The sequence below is a fragment of the Platalea leucorodia genome (assembly GCF_965183815.1).
Source record: "Platalea leucorodia genome assembly, chromosome: 1".
Classification (NCBI taxonomy): Eukaryota; Metazoa; Chordata; class Aves; order Pelecaniformes; family Threskiornithidae; genus Platalea; species Platalea leucorodia.
Genome location: NC_138823.1, coordinates 133,053,034 through 133,071,565, shown reverse-complemented (window position 1 = coordinate 133,071,565; position 18,532 = coordinate 133,053,034). Strand labels below are relative to the sequence as shown.

The 18,532-nt window shown below is 41.4% G+C and overlaps 1 protein-coding gene across 1 annotated transcript; it reads left to right on the top strand.

Annotated features, from left to right (window-relative positions):
• The first annotated feature begins 274 nt into the window (after positions 1 to 274).
• NUP42 (nucleoporin 42) lies at positions 275 to 8,199 on the top strand. Its single transcript, XM_082320113.1, has 7 exons — positions 275 to 438; positions 1,355 to 1,610; positions 2,954 to 3,048; positions 3,354 to 3,430; positions 5,523 to 5,609; positions 7,316 to 7,400; positions 7,533 to 8,199. The coding sequence occupies exons 1-7, from the start codon at positions 315 to 317 to the stop codon at positions 8,084 to 8,086; spliced, it is 1,278 nt and encodes a 425-aa protein (XP_082176239.1). The 5' UTR covers positions 275 to 314; the 3' UTR covers positions 8,087 to 8,199.
• The last annotated feature ends 10,333 nt before the right edge of the window (positions 8,200 to 18,532 follow it).

Sequence of the window (18,532 nt, the reverse complement as noted above, 5' to 3'; positions counted from 1 at the left end):
AACTGAAAAGGGCGGGGAAGGCGGTGCTGCTCTTTCCCAGGCCCTGCCGTGCATCGCACGCATTAAACCCCACGGGCGACAGCCCGGCGTCATCGCGCTCTTCTGTGGCGCGCGGGAGCCGGAGCCCCCGGGCCCGCGCCCATAAGCGCTCCCGCCGCAGCCCCCCCACCGCCGTTGGCGGCGGCGGTTGGGCCCGCCGCGACGCCGGTTGCGCGGGGCGGTGCCTGAGGGCCGCCTCCCCCGCCGCGGCCCCGCCTCCTCCCGTCCCGCCCCGCCGCGCGGCGCCTGCCTCTGACGTCAGGCGGCGGTCCGCCATGGCCATCTGTCAGTTCTTCCTGCAGGGCCGCTGCCGCTTCGGCGAGCGCTGCTGGAACGAGCACCCCCGCGGCGGCGGCGGCGGCGGCGGGCGCCATGGGCCCCCTGCACCCCACTACCAAGGTACCACCGAGCGCGGCGGCGGGGGGGACGGCGCAGGGCCGCGCGGCTGCCTCTGCGGCCCCGGGGCGGGCGGGGGCTGGCGGTGCCGCGGCCCGCTGCTGCCGCCGCCCGCTGCTGCCGCGTCGCTTGCCTCGGGCCGCCGGCCGTAGCGTCTGCTGTGGCGCCGGTGGAGCTGGGCTCTGCGAGGTGTGCCACGGGAACAGAGAAAACGCCAAAATAACTCGGGAAACGTGGCTCATCAGAGCAGTGAGCAAGTCTCAAGCGCCTGTGTGTTGTGCCTTTTGAAGGTTGTTTTAATTTTAATTGGATGTGGGTCTTGGGAAGCTTTCGGGGTGCAAGAGACGTGACGGGGAATGCTGTCAAACAGACAGGTACCGTTACGGCAAGGCAGTAACGCGACTGCAGTTGCCTACCTCTGTACCTGCTGAAGCAGCCTCAGAGTTTGCCCGTTACGTGCACAGCCGTGTCCGAGGCCTTAAAACTTAACTTGGGAAGTCTTTGCTATGTAACAGAGCCCCTGCTATAGCTATGTAGGCAGGAGCCCTTAATGTCAATGTACTGTGAGTTAATTTTATTTTTTTTTTTTTCTGCCGGGATAGTTACTTTATGAAATAACGTAAGCAAAACTGGAACACCCTCTCTTCCGCAGTGCCACGAGTTGTTGTTGGCATGCTGATGTGAGGAGGAGCTCACATTTGCCTCTGATTCAAGAACTGCCCTGGGTAACTCACTAGGTTAAGCTCACTAAATAATTAGGTTAACTCATTAGGAAAAAAACTACATTTTCTTTTCAAACTTCTTATTGCCACCACAAGAATAGTTACACTTACAGTTTTTGTTGATGTTGTATTGTTTAATATCTTAATGATGTAAAACCTCTGTTTGCCCCCCTTTTTTTTTTTTTTTTTATTGGAAGGTACTAGCAGAGGAGGAGGAGGAGGATGGGGTACCGCTAACCAGAGATACACTAATGTTATTCAGCCGTCTACCTTTAAGTCTAATACATGGGGTGGCAGCAGAGATCAAGGAAGAGGATTTTTTGGCTCCTCTGATTTTGGATCATCAGGCGGCGGCGGCAGCAGAAATGCAGACTTTTCGCAGAACAGATTCTCTGCGTTAATGAACAATCAAAATATTGCTGATGGCTATAAAGATGAAGAGGAGAGGCTTCTGTAAGTTATAGTCCTGTTTCACTGAAAGCATTTAGAATGAGCAGTTTAAAAGCTTACTGACTTACTAGAGATAATGCAGAGGACATGGTCCTGAGGAGGAGGCTGGGACATGTGGTAAGAATCGTAGAAAACACTACTACATTTAGTTCTCATGAGTTATGCTGGCATGGGAAGAAAGGGATCCTTGTTTTGAACCTGGGTTGGGCAGCTAGACAACTGTGATGTTAGTAAGATGGTATGGTATTTAAGTTGTGGGCAGGAGGATAAGGAAGGAAAAGGAAACAAAGATTTCAGTACTTGAAAATAAGGGGTGAGAGTGCCTTGGACAGCATTTCAACCACTTAAAAAAAAACAAACAAAAAAAAAAAAACAACGAAAAAACAACTCTTTGAGAAAATGAACTGTTTGACTTAGTTTTCCTGACACTTAAGATAAGTTTTTTTGCTAATAGCAAAACTGTTGAAACCTGGTTTCACATATGTGTGTGTTAGAGTCAGTTGAGAGTGACCAGCAGGTTCAAGGAGATTATAGGGCAGGTGATGAGAAGCAACAGGTAGTGTTATTTCCTGAAGAAGCAAGGTTTTGGAACCACCTTCCATTATTTTTTTTTTTACAATTACATTAAGAGAATGCTTAACAGATTATTTATTCAGCATCTCAAACATGAATGTATATTATGTTACAAATATCTGAAATACTAAGAATCTTTGTTTGTTATTACGTAGTAATCTGCTTGTCCACTTTAGTTTTTACCCTTTCACTATTTGTTTACATTTGGATTTACTTTTGTTGATGTAGCTTCTGTTTCTCTGCTTTTGCAAGGTCTGGATTTTTATGCTTTTGATTCTTTTCCAAAAACTTATATGGAACACTTATCTTTTTCTTTTTTCTGTTCTTTCTCCCCCCGCCCCCGAATTTTGCTGTTTAATACTGTGCATGTTCATTTATGTTTTAAAATCATCTAGTATCGAGAAGGTTTTAAAGTGTATTGTGATCTACAGCTTCAGGGAAAATCCTGTGACAGCATATGCTATACAGGGATTAAAAAATACTTTGTGTGTTTTGGGATTTTTTTTAAATTTTTTTTTTTTAAGATCTGGTTTGATTTACCTGCAGTTAGATGGTAAAGTAAAATCCTTTGAAGGGACATTTATGTATCTTGCCGAATTGAGAACTGAGTACTTCTCTTGTTCATTCTCGCTAGTGTCAAACTTCATTAATTTTCATGGTAGCAGGTATTTGAATCTGACTTTGGATTCAAACTAGGCAATTGCTCCTGATGGTTTCGTTTTGACCATATAATTTCACTTTCATCTGTGGTTTTATTTTGTTTCGTTTTCTAGCGAATGTGTAGTGAAAGACATGGAAATTTGGGAATCTTCAGGACAGTGGATATTTTCATCTTATTCGCCAATGAAAGAAAAGCCAAATGTCTCAGGTAGGTAATGTTTTTAGCATTGCCGCGTATTGCTGCTATGTAGAATGTTTCTTACAGTTGTCCACAGCGTTGGACATTTGCAAGGTGATGATTTGCCTTGTGATGCAACAGAAAGGAATATTGGATTATGGCACATTCATTTTGGGCATTCACATCTTTAAGTTCTGTAATGAATCCTTTTTGTGGCTCCAACTGTAACTGACTTACAGATAATGTACCAAGGCCCATTTCTTCATAACTATAGAGAGCAATTGGAAGTATTAATATATTTTCTTGGAGGTTTTTGATTATTCTTCTCCTTACAGGCTTTTCAGATTTCTCACCAGAAGAGTTGCATCTGGAGTATTATAACTGCAGAGCAAATAATAACGTTCAGAGCTATGTAAGTATTTAAAAAATGCTGACTTTTTATGTGAACGCATTTCGAGATAGGACTTGTTACTATTCTTCAAGTGGCAACTCTTGATTCATTTCATTACCAAACTCTAGGAGATTATCAGAATGCCAAAATATTTCTAAATTACTGTGCACCAAATAGAATGCAAAAATAGCTGCTAGTCTGTATGCTCTACTGTAACTTCCTATTTCTGCCTGAGATCACAGGCTAAAACTGCCAGACCTGGGCTTCTAAAATGGGTGGCCTAAATGTCTAGACACATCAGCTCCTACAAAAAGTGGTAGCAATAGAATTTTAGCTAGTCTCAGTTAAACCTATGGTCTTTCTAAACCTAGACGCTCCTTGTCTTAGTCTTGTCCCTGCTCTTGTCTGTTATTTGTGGAAATTATTTGAATCTTGTCCCAAAATTTTAATACTTTGTACGCTATTAGTCAGTTTGATTGTTATAGCTGGATACGTAGTGCTTTAGGTAGAACACTGGAAGTTTATTTGACCTTGTTCTTTTACTTACCTTTATTGCAGGCAATTAATGCTGAAAATAGCAGATACTTCTAAACGAGTATATACATTTCTAGAAAAGAAGTAATATCTATATTTTTATATATATGTATAAATTTATATGTATTTTTCATCCCTCGTAGTCCTATCAATATCAAGGAGGCTAGCACAGTTCAGTGTTGTGCCAGGAAAGGAATTAAGCTATTGGATAGACACAAGTACGAACTAATTCAAGCTACATTGCACTCATTCCTCTTCCCCTTGATTCTCTATTATAGAAGGAATTGCTGTTGTCACCACTCTTGCTTCACGTGTTTAGAATTACCAGAATTGCATTTTCAGAGACAGGACAATTTTTTTTAAAAAAAACTTCAATTAAAAATATAAGCTGAAATATAAACAGTACACTATGCCTGGCTATTAAAAAAAAAAAAAAAACCAAACATTTGTGGCCTCACTGAATGCAAGTTTATGAAAGTCTCAGTGTGTAGATGATAACTGTATGATACAGTTCTCTCTACAAAATGTTCAAGTACAGCAAGTCTTTTCCTAAGCATGTGTTGCTATTCTTGAACCGGGTCAAAATCTGAATTTTCCAGCCTATTGTATAAGAGCTGATACCCAGCAACATGATCTTCCAGCATGTGATTAGACACAAAAGAATTATTGATGTTTGTGATGTAAGACCCTTTTGAAAAATTAAGGAATTTATTTACAAAAAGATTACTCATTCCACTCTTGCAGGCATTTGAGACATTATATGTTTTACTTGGTTGGTTTTTAAGGAAAATTCAGTTAGGCCAGGCTTTGAATAAAGTGTGTTGATAAACTTAAATATAGGAAATTCAGGTTTGAAATTCCTGAAAAGTAAGTTATTTAATGACTTTCCAGTTTCTTGTTTAATCACAGTTATCAGATAGACATGGGTGCTATTTATTGCTGTATAAGTTCTGTGCAGTAATCTGTTGGATCACATTAAAGGGGCTGATTTAAATTAAGGAAGTTAATCTCTGCAAAGCTAAATATTTTAGGATGATACTATTAAAGTGTTCTGAATTATAATGTTTTGAAAATGGGCATTTTTTTTCTGAAAATGTGGGAGAAGCTAAGGCAAATCTTAGGACTTCAGCTTAATGAGCGAGCACATAAGTGGATAAGCCAGAAATAAAACAAGGATTGAAGAGTTTGTTCTCTTATACTTAAAACTTACATATTTTGTGTGTGGTTTCGTTGGTTGGTTGGTTGTTTTTACCCAAGCACTTAATTCAGATAGTGATAGAACTTAGATGTAGAAAGCCCCAGGACGTTTTTTTAATCTTATTGTTACGTGAAGTAAAAAAAGTTGATTTAAGGACAGTAGTAAGAGAATTGAAAGGAATTCTATGTTAATAACAAAAATTTCAGCTTCTCCCCTTGAAGTTTCAGGAAAGCAAAGATCTTGTCTTCTTGGCTTAATGATGTTTCTTTTCTAATTCTAGAAATCTTTCAGTTTAGTTGTGAGATCACTCTATCTTTTTCTTTTTTTTTTTTTAAGTCTTCACCAATAATAAAAACACGCTTTTCTTTTCCCCCCTTTTAGGTAAATTCTGTCCAACAGTTAGCGAAACAATGGAAAAATCGGCTGCTTCAGTTAAAAGCTTTAAATGCATCGACAAAAGCAGCTTTGGTAAGTGTTAATGAAAGGTAAAATGTTTCTGTTCCTGATGTCGTGTTTTTTTTATTAATCTTGGGCAAATGTTTTTCTTAGTTTCCTGGTTTTTTAGACACATCCCACCAAACTGTCCTGCAAATGCCAACATTAATTTCTGCTACAAAGATTTCTAAGACATGATAGTTGTAATATGCCATTTTGTTTTTAATGCAGAGATCTTGCAAATGTTCCATAGAAACTTCAGCTGTTATCAAAGTATTTAACTACACTTCTACTAACTTTATATAAAATAGGTCATGGGTATTGCTTTGAAGATCGCAGGATACTATATTTTACAACCCAACATACAGGATTCTTTTAGGGCACTGTTGTTTGCACCTAAATAGCTGAGACATGATTCCTTGGCAATTTTATGGTAGATCTATGAACTGTTCTGAAAATCTCAGCTACGATGTGTTATATTCTGGCACTGCAGCCTTGAAAAACATCTGGCTGACTGGTGGCATGAAGACCTCGACAGTAATCTTAGAACGCTCCTGGGAACCTTAGAGAAAGTGGAAAGGGTGTAATGAAGAATTACATAAGAGAATTAACGATTGCAGTTTGAAAACTGCCCCATCTGTCTGTCTGTGTGTTTTTTATAGGAGATGATAGAAATGTGGTTGACTATTCTAGCACTGCCTGAGTCAGGTGAATGTGAAAGTCTGTGAACACAGTTTTGGGTCTTACATCCACCTTTCTCTGGACCTATGAAATCAGTGAATTGCAGGCGGGTATTATAAAACCCTTTAGTTAACTAAGGAAAGTAGTGAATCAGGACGGTTCCATGTTAGCAAGGCAGCAGCTGGGTCCCAGGTTTGGAATACTATCGTTGCAAGCCACATGAAAGTAACCGTAGCTTAAGGTCGGGATCCGGTTGAGTACACGTATAGTAAGAGGCAACTATCCACCCCACCTTTTCTTCCATGTGCTACTGTTGACTCTTCCAAAGTATAATCAGCAGACGAGACCAGAATTGCCCTCCAGGCCATCTCAGGATAAACAGAGCATTTTGGTAATGCTAGAATGAGAAGTTGATAGATAGGTGGGAGAGAAACTGTTTGGATAAAACTTGAAGAGATGAAGAGTAGTTGTTCCTGGGAAGGTGACAAACACTTGTGAATCTAGATGTGTCAGAAAAGAATGCTTGAGTTAAAGCCAGTATTAAATAATCAGGGAGACGGAGTAAGTTGATTTAAGTGGAGTCTGCATGAAGTGCGTTAAAATTTTAGTAATACGATCATACATACCCCTTGGCATGTTCAATGCTGAAGGTGAAGAAGTGGGATTTGGGCCTTAGCACAGAAGACTAGACGTGCCAAGGTGAGAGCACGGACTAAGTCAAAGCAATGACACAGGGCCATAAAGCACTAACTGAAATAAGTAAGAAATGAGAATGAGAGCTGGAAGAGGTGTTCAGGTCATTGACTGACAGACAAAAATCTGTAAATTGTGATATATTTGTGTTTCTGGAGTGTTTTACAGAGAATAGTGTGTAGCCTTAGAGCATTTTGTTCATAGCTACAAGAGCATGCAATTGTGATGAAAGTGATTAGTGTCTAACTTAGTCTAAGTTGTATTAAATTGGACTGGGCAGCTATATTTTTGCTTCAAGTATTTATTGAAAGACACTTCCCTGTTTTGGAACCTAGTTTTCATTTATGTATTTGGAATTTTTTAAGCTGTCTGAATTGAAGAACACAGTCACTCAACCGTTGCCTTCCTTTGGATTTGGAGGACAGCAAACATCAAGCTTTGGGTTGTCAAGTAAGTTCCTGTATTAAGAACCAATAGTTAAACATCTTCTAGAGTTTTTTTTCTGCATTATTGAAATAAAGCAGTGGTTTAGTATCACAGGTGTGTAAATTCTAACATTTTGTATAAATTTTATAATTGCAGGCTTTCCTGTGAACAGTAACAGTGCTAGCAGTTTCTCCTTTAAGACAAGTTCCAGTCTTGCGAGTGCATCATCTGGAAACACCCCTGCTTTTGGGAGCTCTTCCGCTGGTTTTAATCCTCCTGCATTTGGTGTGACGTCCTCTCCCAGCGTATCCCATTCTGTTGGTTTTGGCAGCCCGGCAGCTCCATCTGCAGCCTCCTTCTCATTTAAAACTTCTGAAACAACTAGTGGTTTTGGAACTGCGGGGTTTTCAGGGTTTGGCAATTCTTCTGCTGTGAACTCTTCAAACACCGCTCCTCTTGCAGCCTTTGGAGCTTTCAATGCAGCAGTAGGAGCTTCTCCCTCACATTCAAGCAGTACTTTATTTGGACAGACTGCCACTGCCTCTGGACACAACATGACATCAGCGGTCACAAACAATACTACATCAGAAAAGTTATTTACACCAAAGAGCGAATTATCAGCTGAAGAGTTGAAACAATTTGAAGCAAAAAAGTTTACGATGGGAAAGATTCCTCTTAAGCCACCACCATTAGAACTTTTAAATGTTTAGGACTTTTAAGTTTATTCTGAAATAACATGGTTTTGTACTTCTCTGTTACCTCAACTACACAATTTTGTGGTTGAGTAATGAAATAAAATGCTTCCATTTGAGTTAATTTTCGTTTCATCTCCAAGTCTTTTGCAATAAACTCACAGGTATAAACATTTGAACATTTTGTATCATTTCTTGGTTATTTTGGAATGGACCTTTTACATCCAAGAAATGAACTAATGAAAATAAAATTTAAAGTTCCGTTTTGTATTCTGTACTGCGAAATTCTGGGCAAAGCCTATATTAAAAAGGCTTTGTCAAAAGTAAGAACGCTTAGGTGAGGTGTTCGCAGCCTACTGGGAGAATGCTAGAAAGAAACGGTTGCAATGCCAGACTGCTTGTTGTTGGAGCCCCTTGTCTTTTGCCTCTTATTTAAAGGGTTTGTGCAGCCTTTGACAATTGTCTGTCTTTGGAGATCGAGGGCTCCTGTGTGGTCTGTACCTACCTACATGTTTCTGTCACCTGGGAGTCAGTTACCTCGCCCAGTTGATGCAATTCAGTTTTGTTAGTTGTTCTGCTTGAGGTCATAATCTGCATTAATGTAGTGCAGTTGGGGAAGGACAGCCTTGAAAGCATTGATCATGAATAAGGAGCTTGTGGTTTGCTATTTTGACACCTTAGATAGAACTTTGGAAGCATTTGCAAAGCTGCTTACTACATTTATGTGGATTGATAGAATTTTGTTGTCTGCTTCTCAAAACTTTATGGGTGTGTATATTAGCAATAGCTTTTCTGAATTGATGATATTAAGGTATATATTTTGCCAAGATATTATGAAGTAAGGGTCAGACATCTTCCAGAGGAGGTACTAGAGTCAGGTGAAGAGTACATTTGTTCTTGACCAGGCCCTCCCACTAAAGATGTAAAATTACCAAACCTCATATTTAAGAGGAAAGCAAAAGTTTACTCTAGGATATACATACATAAATTGATTGTTTCTTTAACACTTGAAAGTAACGTTTCAGTTCTTGTATGGACCCATGGTCCCACTTAAAACTTCACTACCACCGTGTTTCCTACCAAAGGTCCGCAGCATACTGGAGAGACGGCTTGCTAGAACAGCCTGAATGAATTCAGCGTTTAGGGTGATGGGCCATGGGTAGGCACTCCGCAGGCTTAACGGAAATCCAGGTTCCTCAGTCCATGCGCTCAGTGTAGATGTACAGAAACTTGCATATATTGCAATACAGTACTGGGTTGCTTTCATGGATTTTTCTGGTGATTGGTTTGTAGATGAAATAAGGCATCTGCTTTTTTTTTTTTAATTGTTTTTAATGACCCAGTGGAGGCTTCTTGCAACTCACATACAAAATACTGATACGTTGGCCCAGAGTTCCATTTAATTCTTATGAAATGTGGTTTTCCAAGTGGGATCTCCAGAGCCGTACTGAGACTCGTACAAAGACGTGGACATCTGTCAGGGCTCACTGAGCTCTGGATCGTTTCTGCCAGTCACTCAGATTTTGACACAGGAACCGAGGACCATACCAAAATCCGTTATACCACTGTAGTTACAGAAAACCCCCATCTTTACAGAAGTTGTTAAAAGTTAGTATTTAACAACAAACAAACAAACAAGTGTTTGTGGCTTGTCAGATGAATACCGTAACTGCCCAAACTCATTCTGTTACATACTATACCCTTTCCCATACTTCCCTTGTGAAGCCTTAGTGGTTCTCAAACCCAATTGTACCAGAAAGCAACAAGGTTTTTTTAGAAGTTCCTATAATTTTTATTATTATTTGTATTAAAGCAGCAATCCAGCATAGCAAGAGTATATTTGGGGGTAAAGGTACAGAATTCAGTCTTGCTGATAACCTTAAGGATCCCGTGGCATGTTTTAGAGGACTGTGGATGGTTCTGTCTGACATTTAAAGTAGTAATAGTTTTGAAGTCACCTGTGTTTTTCTCCTAATGCTCATCCTCTTAAATGACTGCTCTAACAAACAAAAAAAAAAGAGAGGAACATTCGAAGTCACAGTTAAGGCTGCCTCTGATGAATGCCAAAGCTATCTTTACTAAGTTGAAGTGTCTTTAAACACACGGCCACTGCAAGATTTTTGAGCTTCTGTACCTCAGTGCTGCTGCTCTGCTACGTAAGACCTTAAAGTAGCTTGCAACACAACTTAAGTGATGAGCTAACACCTTTCGTCTTTCTTAGAGTATCATCTCAGCAGGCTGTTGCTGCTAAGCTGCACTAAGCTTTCAAGGCTGTAAAGTGCACAAGTGCTTTTTTAAGTGGAAGTGCTTTTGCTTAAAAAAAAAAAATAAATTGTAAGGCCATGAAAAATCCACATAATCTACCATATGTACCCAAAAGAACATTGGCTAGCATCATTCTAACCTACAGCGACCTAAGGGGAGGAGGGAATGTAAGTCTTAGGTCACCTTACCATTAAAAAATAGAAAGGTTAAGGGAGGTATTCCTAATTCAGATGACAATAAATGAAAATTCATGTTTGATTAAACTTTTTCACCAAATGTATTTTTTCAGATCATCTCCTCACCCTTAAAGAAAAATTAAAAAAATCACTGTTACAGAGATACTAAGACTTCACGTTTCATCCCCCATGGGCTTCTGAGCATCCCAAAAGATGGCAGAGAGCAGCGTGATATGACTTTGCTAGCAAAAGGCAAGCTGTGTGGAGATAAGGATAGGAGAGAATAGGAGGAAATAGTATTGCTCTAGTGGGCTTACTAAACTGCAGAAAATAAGCCACAATTTGTCAGTACATCAATCTTTCCCAACATTTGCTCTGTATTTAATTTTTTTTGCCATTCATCCTGTGTTGCTTTTGGTATACTCGATATCAAATTTGGTTGCAAGTACAAAGATGGCTAAATAATATCTTCCTTTTAGCTGCAATCCTTTCATTTTTCTTAACTTTTCCTTTTTGCAACTGCTTATTTTGTTTGGTATATGGCTGCTCTCCAGAAAGTCATAATATTGTGGCCTGGCACATAAAAACACACCTAGGGTGGCAGCAAGCTCACAGATCTCACTTACTCATTTTAGAAGAGGAATCACGAGGTGAACGTCCAAGCAAAGGGGTGTAACATGTCCCGATTAGTAGAAGAACTTGGTCTGTGAAATAGGCTAGAACATTCAAGCTCCACATGATATTTCCAAGTACTTCCCTCACTTCGAAATAACAGGATTTATGAGTCACTGAAATTCCTGTGGTGTGGTACAAACAACTAATTTGAAGAATGATTTGAAGTTTTGGTTTCCAAGAGAGCATGGATTAATCCTCAGACAGCAGCACTCGAGACTGGCTGTATACGGGAGAAAAACCCTCCGCTGCCCCAGCAGAGGAAGCAACCCAAGCATCTGACACATGGAATTTTCTCTGCCCCTTTTCCTCCAGGTGATAGTAGCAGCACTGGGAGGTCTCAAAATGTGAGCTAATAGCAGAGAAGAGATAAAAAAAAAAAATGCAAGCCTCAGAAAGCACTACAATTTTGTCCTAAAAGTGAAGCATCATAGTAGCCATGTGCTCTGTAGTTTCACTACATGCAGCCAAGAGTGGCGAGGTAGCCTTACATTGAATGAAAGAAGATGGACTGCAAGTAATCAACTGACTAGATTTAAGCCTCCGAGACTAAAGCTAAGGGCATCAACAATAATAAATTAACAACAGCCAGAAGGATAGGAAAGAAGAGCTTTCATAAACACATCTGGGGAGAAAGGAATACAAAAGGCCTATTAATACAGGAGCACTGAAGTGAGATTGATAACTCTGAAATGGTGGAAATCTATTTAAAAATACTTGAAATGAGAGAGAGTTGAAAATCAATGAGGCTGTAATGCAGTTACTGATAAAAGGCAAGTAAGAAAATAGTTGTGAAATGTGAGCTTACTGTGGCACGGTGGGAGTCCAGATAATTTGCTGTACAGGTCAGTAAGGGAATCAGCCAATGGACTTACTATAGTTGTGATAATTATTTAGATAAGTGATATAGCAATAGGGATGTGCTAGCAGACTGGGGAAATAATGTACCTTAGCAAGCAAAGGTACTTATTTTGTTAATGGTAACAAATAATTTGAGGAGATTCTAAAGACAAATGATCTGGCTTTTAGTAAGGCCTTTGATACTGGCATCTAAGAGGTGTCAGATGTTTATGTGACAGTGATTAGGGGTAGCGATTAGTCACAAACATCATTGACAAGTGAGCGAATACTTTTTGTTTATAGTCCACCTCCCATATCCTAATGTAGAGGATGATAGAAAGAAACGGTAACTTGATATTTACCTGGACAGTAAGGGAGGGAAAAAGGCCATAGACAATTAGACAATTTAAGTGGATATCTAATTGTATTTATTTGACCTAATATAAGCCAGCAGCTAAAGGAAAAAATTATAGTGATGGTATTCAGAGGGACAGAGAAAACCATAGAGTTGAAAGTGACAGTGAGTGAGATGTGAAGCCCCAGCGGTTTAGATCAGTAAGATGCAGCGTGAGCTGTAGGAATCTCCTTCCCTGCGCGAGTTGGTAACGCTGCGTTTGGTTCTGGGCAGGCAGTTGCCATAAAGCTGCATGACGAGTAGGAGATTCAAAGACGAAGTGATTGCTGGTTGGAAATGAGGATTTAGGAAGAAACTTAAGAGCTGAAAAATTACTGCTTGGTGAAAGCAGAGGCTGTGGCATGGAATGACCATCTTATTGAAAGGGGACCCTCTCAGAAGGGAGGAAATGGGATTTTTTTAAGGCATCTTGACTAGTAACCAGAACATGGCAGTACTTCCTCAGCAATGTCTTAGGGAGGAAGTTTCCCAACTGGGAAAGTCCTTTTCTTCCTCTGTTAAGATCTGGCCAAGCCAAAACCAAAACACTAGGAACAAATCTCTACCTGTCAGGACTAACAGTACACATCCCCAGAGATGCAGCAGTTAACGTAAGCAGATCCGATCCCTTGCCTTTGAAGCAAAAATACACCAGCACTTGTGACAAGAGTGACAAGAGTGCAACACTGGGCATTTGGAGCGGGCAGCTGTGTGTGCTGGCCACCGCTCGGGGGGGGCTAGCTGTAAAGAGGCAACCCTTCTCCACAGAGTTTAAGGAGGCAGATTAGCTCCCTAATGCTGGGAGTGAATATGCCTCTTGGTCTTGAAACTCTTCCTCATTTTCCTGTTAATAATAACCAAGTCAAAAACCAAAGAGTAGTTCTCAGCAACTCAATCTTAGGCAATGTTCTTATTTAATCTGCAGCACTGTTGCAAGTTTTCAGTTTGGTCTGCAGAATAAAGCTAGGCACATTCTTACAATGCTGTATCACACAGTGGGCCCCTTGGTGGGACTTACCCTCCTGCAAAAGAACGAAAACAGATCTCAAAATGGAGGGAAGAAGAGCAAGAAGAACGACAAGATGTAAATGTTAACTGGCTGATCACCATTTTTGTTCAGGTACGTGGATTGCTTTGTCTTTCCTCCACAGGCAGTGGGGGTCGTTCTTCCCATGTCACATGAGAGACATAAGAAACAAGTTTTACGTCTTACCCCTTTCCAGCAGGCAGATCTGTTACGTTGCTAATTGCATAGTAGTCATCAGAAAAGTGATCTGGTGGTTTTAAAGTACCTGCAGCAATTATATCCTGTTCCACCTGAATTTCTGTTTCATTATGGCAGCGCGCTCTTAGCAAGCTAAATGCTTTCTAGTCAGCATCGAGTCATGCTTCTGTAAGTCTTCCATGGAGCCTTATCTTTGCAAATCACATGAAATGTGCCCATTGCATATGCCCTACAAAGTAATTAGATTAGTTCTAATTATACAAAATAAACCCACCCTCCTGTATGAATCAAACAAGCAACATTTGCATGTGTGCATGTAAAACCACGTCACATCGCTTTTTAAAGTGAGACTAATGAGGTACAATTTTGATCTCTGATAGCTTAGCTTTTCTGTCTAGCCAGTGCTGTTGTGTTTTTCTCAGCCTGACACTTACCTGTAGAGCTCTGGCTTGTGATGCACTTCAGTATTAAAGCACTCCTTATAGTGCCATGAGATTTTGTTGTTGTAGTTTACTTCTGCAAGTATGGGCTTCTCTTGAAGCATCTGTAATGATGACATAGAACTAAAATCATATAAAACTGAAATAGCAGTTTGGAACCATGGGTTGCATTTAAAAAAAAAAAAAAAAAAAAAGCCTGGTATCGCTTACTGTTTCCATATGATAAATGGACAGTAGATGAGGTGGAGAAGAATCCTCTGTATTTGGTATACATTAACTCTTTTGGGCAGAAGAGAGCCTTCAGCGTTCTCCCATGGCCTGTGTGCTTGCTCAGCAGCTCCCACGGGGCTGGAGACCGACAGGCCCTTGCAAAGCAAAGCGCTGCTTGAACTTCACTGTAGGAACTTGGCGTAACATAAGAGAGATACCCAGCCTGCAGGCAGATCTGCCCGCCTGGAGATAAGGCTGTCTCAAATTTCACTGCAGATCCTCCTGCCTGGAGTCTTCTTCAGACATCTCTGTCTCCATCTAACCTCCCTGATTTCCTGGAGACCAATGCCTTTGCCCCCTGCCCGGCGTGCCTCCCACTCCCCCAAGCTCCCCGGTCCCTTGCTTTTGCATACTGGGGGACATGACTCCCTTGGCCGCCCCATGCAGGTTTTGCGGAGGGAAACAGCCACCAGAACACTCTCCTCTCCTCTCCTCTCCTCCCCAGTGGTCTCTGCCTCTTCCTGAAGCCTCCATGGGAATTCACACGTGCATACAATGCTGATGACCCTGTCGGGACAGAGTAATCATGAATTATTTGAGACACCTCCAAGCCAGCCCGAGAACACAAGCAGAGCTGTACATCACAGCTAGGTGCTGATACAGCTCCAGCGTGACTTGTCTTTCCAGCTGCTGCTTTTTCAAGCTTCTCTCCCATTAGTGCCCTTTACTCACACATTCAAACTCCGTATCATATGAGATTTCTAGCAAAATGAATCCCCCTTAACCTTTAATCATCTTCTATAACCACCGGTCAACTCCTCCTGCCTGTTCTTCCCCAGCAGCTGTCTTTGCCTGTATTTCTCAGGGCCACACCTAGAAACTCAGAGATACTAAAGCTCCCCCCCACCTCTGACAGGAGAGCGCTTCTGCTTCTCCAGGAATTGTCCAAAACAGGTCAGAAGGTTTCTTTTCTCCTAAAAAAACCACTGATATAACGATGAACCTTCCTGTCTACCTTGTCCTCTAGTCCTCCACCCCTTCGATAAGGAGCTACAGGGCTGGGCTCTATCCCGAGCTGTACGGCGGAGGCAGAGGCGGCACCGGCATTTTGTCACCCATCAGGTGCACAGCCCAGGGAAGGAGGAGGCACCTCTGGGCCCCCATGCAATAATGACTGTCGTCTGTCTGCTAACAGTTGCTTAATTGCCTATGTCTGCTAACAATCGGATTAACTTTCTCCTATTTTTCCCCTTCTGAGCAATGCTGTACAGAGGATGAGGAGAAGAGGAAAAAAAGGGCAAAAAGTACTCAGGCAACTTTGCTGAAATCCATGATACTGCCAGGGGAAAAAGCCTGGACATCCTAACTTTTGATTATATGGTTGAAGCACAAGTCCAGCCTTCTTTTCACAGTAAAACCACAGAGCAATGGCTATCAAAGAACACACGTTACACGAGTAACACAAGAAATGTGAGTTAATCCTTGCATCAGGAAATACATCTGGCTGCCAATAATAGGTCCATACTGAGGTAACCAAGTTACATTGGACATCTGAAAACATATAAGGCTGTCCTCTCTCTGCGGAAAAAACAGGGGGCTCTCTCTCACCTTTTCTTGTCTATTTATCTACTTTCAGTTTGGAAAAATATTGGGTAACATTAAAGAGGTTAGCAGAGCGCCTCAGCATTAAATACAGTACTGGAGAACAAAAACACACACAAGATGCTTCTTGATCACAGCTGCAATAAACTGGTTCTGGCAGCAAAGAGATTTTCTCCTACTTAAGTGGTCACTGGACACGTTCCATCCTTATGATGATCTACTTTGAGAAGGTTTATTCTTCTAACAATAACATAACAGAAACAGTCACGAACAGAGGGCGGCCTATAAAGTAACGAAAGAGTACATCAGAACAATATGTGGTGTTTTTTGTTGTTTTAAAAAAATCTGTTAGTGTGTGTGTGGCTGTAATTTATAGCTATGCATCCTAGCTCATTTACTTAGGAGTCTGGGTATATTGCAGCACTTGGTGTACAGGAAGAGGATATAAATTGCTTTTTACAGCATTCCCGCCTCCGACGCCGGGTCCGTGATGATTCACGCAGCCCCGGAGGTCAGCTGGAGGACTCAAGAGCCAAGAAGCCCCAGTGCACGCTGTGCATCTTGCATACCCTGCTCAGCTCTCGCAGACCCTCAGTGTGGGGCCATCTCTAGCAAAGATGCCCCGGAGCTGTAATGCTGGCTGTTAGCCATCTAAAAATCTCCCTATGGAAGCAGGACTTCCAAATGGCAATTTAAGTTTCTGACATAGTGCGCAGGACCCAGAAAACTGCTGAGGTCCAATTCATTATGTTTTCTGGTTTATATTCAAATTACTCAATTTTAGCAGGTTTCCTAAGAAAATAACATGGTTTTGATTATACCATCTGATCATCTGTCTGTGATTCCTTCTGCACCAGTCACTTTATTTTAACCCCATGGCCAATTTCCAGGCACTTAAGTCTTGAAGATGGCTATATTCTCATAGTTGTAGTAAAGAACTGGCAGCTGGATGAGGAAGGAGACCAAAATTAGTGTTGCAACTGAAAGAAAACCAGGCAAAACTCAGCTGCTATGAATACTGTTAGCAACTGGCTGGCTGAGCAGCACACATGTAAATCTAGTATCTAGAGTAGCTTGCCAGGCTTTTGCCCCATTGGGGTATTACAGAGGACAAAAGGCACCGATCTATAGGAAACTAAGTTTCATACGCACATTCTGCGGGTCAAAACCAACTTGTTCCAAATATCAGAGCAAAATTCTTCCACATTCAAACATGAAGTTAACCCAGGAACAAGGAGCAATACTTGTTTAGTCTGGAGAAGAGGAGGCTGAGGGGAGACCTTATTGCTCTCTACAACTACCTGAAAGGGGGTTGTAGCGAGGTGGGGGTCGGTCTCTTCTCCCAAGTAACAAGTGATAGGATGAGAGGGAACAGCCTCAAGATGCGCCAGGGGAAGTTTAGGTTGGATATTAGGAAAAACTTTTTCACCGAAAGGGTAGTCAGGCGCTGGACCAGGCTGCCCAGGGAAGTGGTTGAGTCTCCATCCCTGGAGGTATTTAAAAGACAGGTAGACATGATGCTTGAGGACATGGTTTAGTGGTGGCCTTGGCAGTGATGGGTTGATGATCTTAAGGGTCTTTTCCAACCTTAACGATTCTATGTTTGTAAGTCCAGATATAATAAAGAATTGAGGCTCCTGACTTCACACTGGAATGCTAACTCGCTGCCAATTTCATACTTAATTGAAATCAATTAAATTATCCATGATCCAAGAGCTTTGCTTGGTGGACCCCAAGCCTCATAGTTCCTAGGATCCTGCCATGGTAGGACCTTCCAGCCTCCCAGAGCTTACGGGGAAAACAGGATCATTGCAGAAGAGTTTCTACAATGAAACAGAAACCATGTTTCACTTAAGTGAAACTGGAAATAACAATCTTACTAAAATAAGACAATTGTTATAATATTTTTTGCCTTCTGGCCAGTTTCTAGCAATAATTGTTCACTAACCCATTACTGTATCGCTAATCCTATCATATGACACTCTATATTAATTTGCTTGCTCTTTCCTTTGGCAGAGAATCCATTTCTGCCAAAATACATGTGAAATTTTTCAAGACATTTCACATGTCCTCAGATTATTTTGAAGAAAGTGCTGGCTATAAATACCAGCTGAGGAGATTTGCAACATATTAATTCATCTTCTAATCTTAAACCTAAAAAACTTAGCCCATAAGGCTTAAGGTACAGGAGAGTTTGAATGTCAATGAACTCAGGCATTTTGAGATGTTTTCCCATCACACACGGCAGACTCAAGAAGGCCAAACAGCCACTGGCTCCCTCTGTTCAAACTGGAGACAGTTGACCGTGCATCACTACGCGCAGCCTCCTTTACTTTGCAGGCAACCACTGCCCCCAAAAAAGGCTCCAAAACATTCAAGGCAGCCCAGGTCTAAGTAAGAATATTCAGACTCACCAGTAAACTGAAGCTCAGGCAGACTCCAGAGCACGGCTCTGATGGGCTTTCCATAGGAAACACCGCTGACCCAGTAACCACATCTTCTCTAACTTGACATAGCTTCTGCCTGCTCATATACCATCATCTCCAGATAGCGACCTCTTAGGCAGTTATCCTACAAGGCTTGATAAAACTTTTGAAACAGTCAGGCAAGGCTTCCCCTGTTCAAGTGTAAAACAAGAGA

Bases quoted from the DNA above. Each gene is read 5' to 3' on its own strand.
- NUP42 (XM_082320113.1), top strand. From the start codon at position 315: ATGGCCATCTGTCAGTTCTTCCTGCAGGGCCGCTGCCGCTTCGGCGAG. The intron at 3,049-3,353 runs GTAGGTAATGTT...TTCTCCTTACAG, and splicing joins AGAAAAGCCAAATGTCTCAG to GCTTTTCAGATTTCTCACCA. The intron at 7,401-7,532 runs GTAAGTTCCTGT...TTATAATTGCAG, and splicing joins ATCAAGCTTTGGGTTGTCAA to GCTTTCCTGTGAACAGTAAC.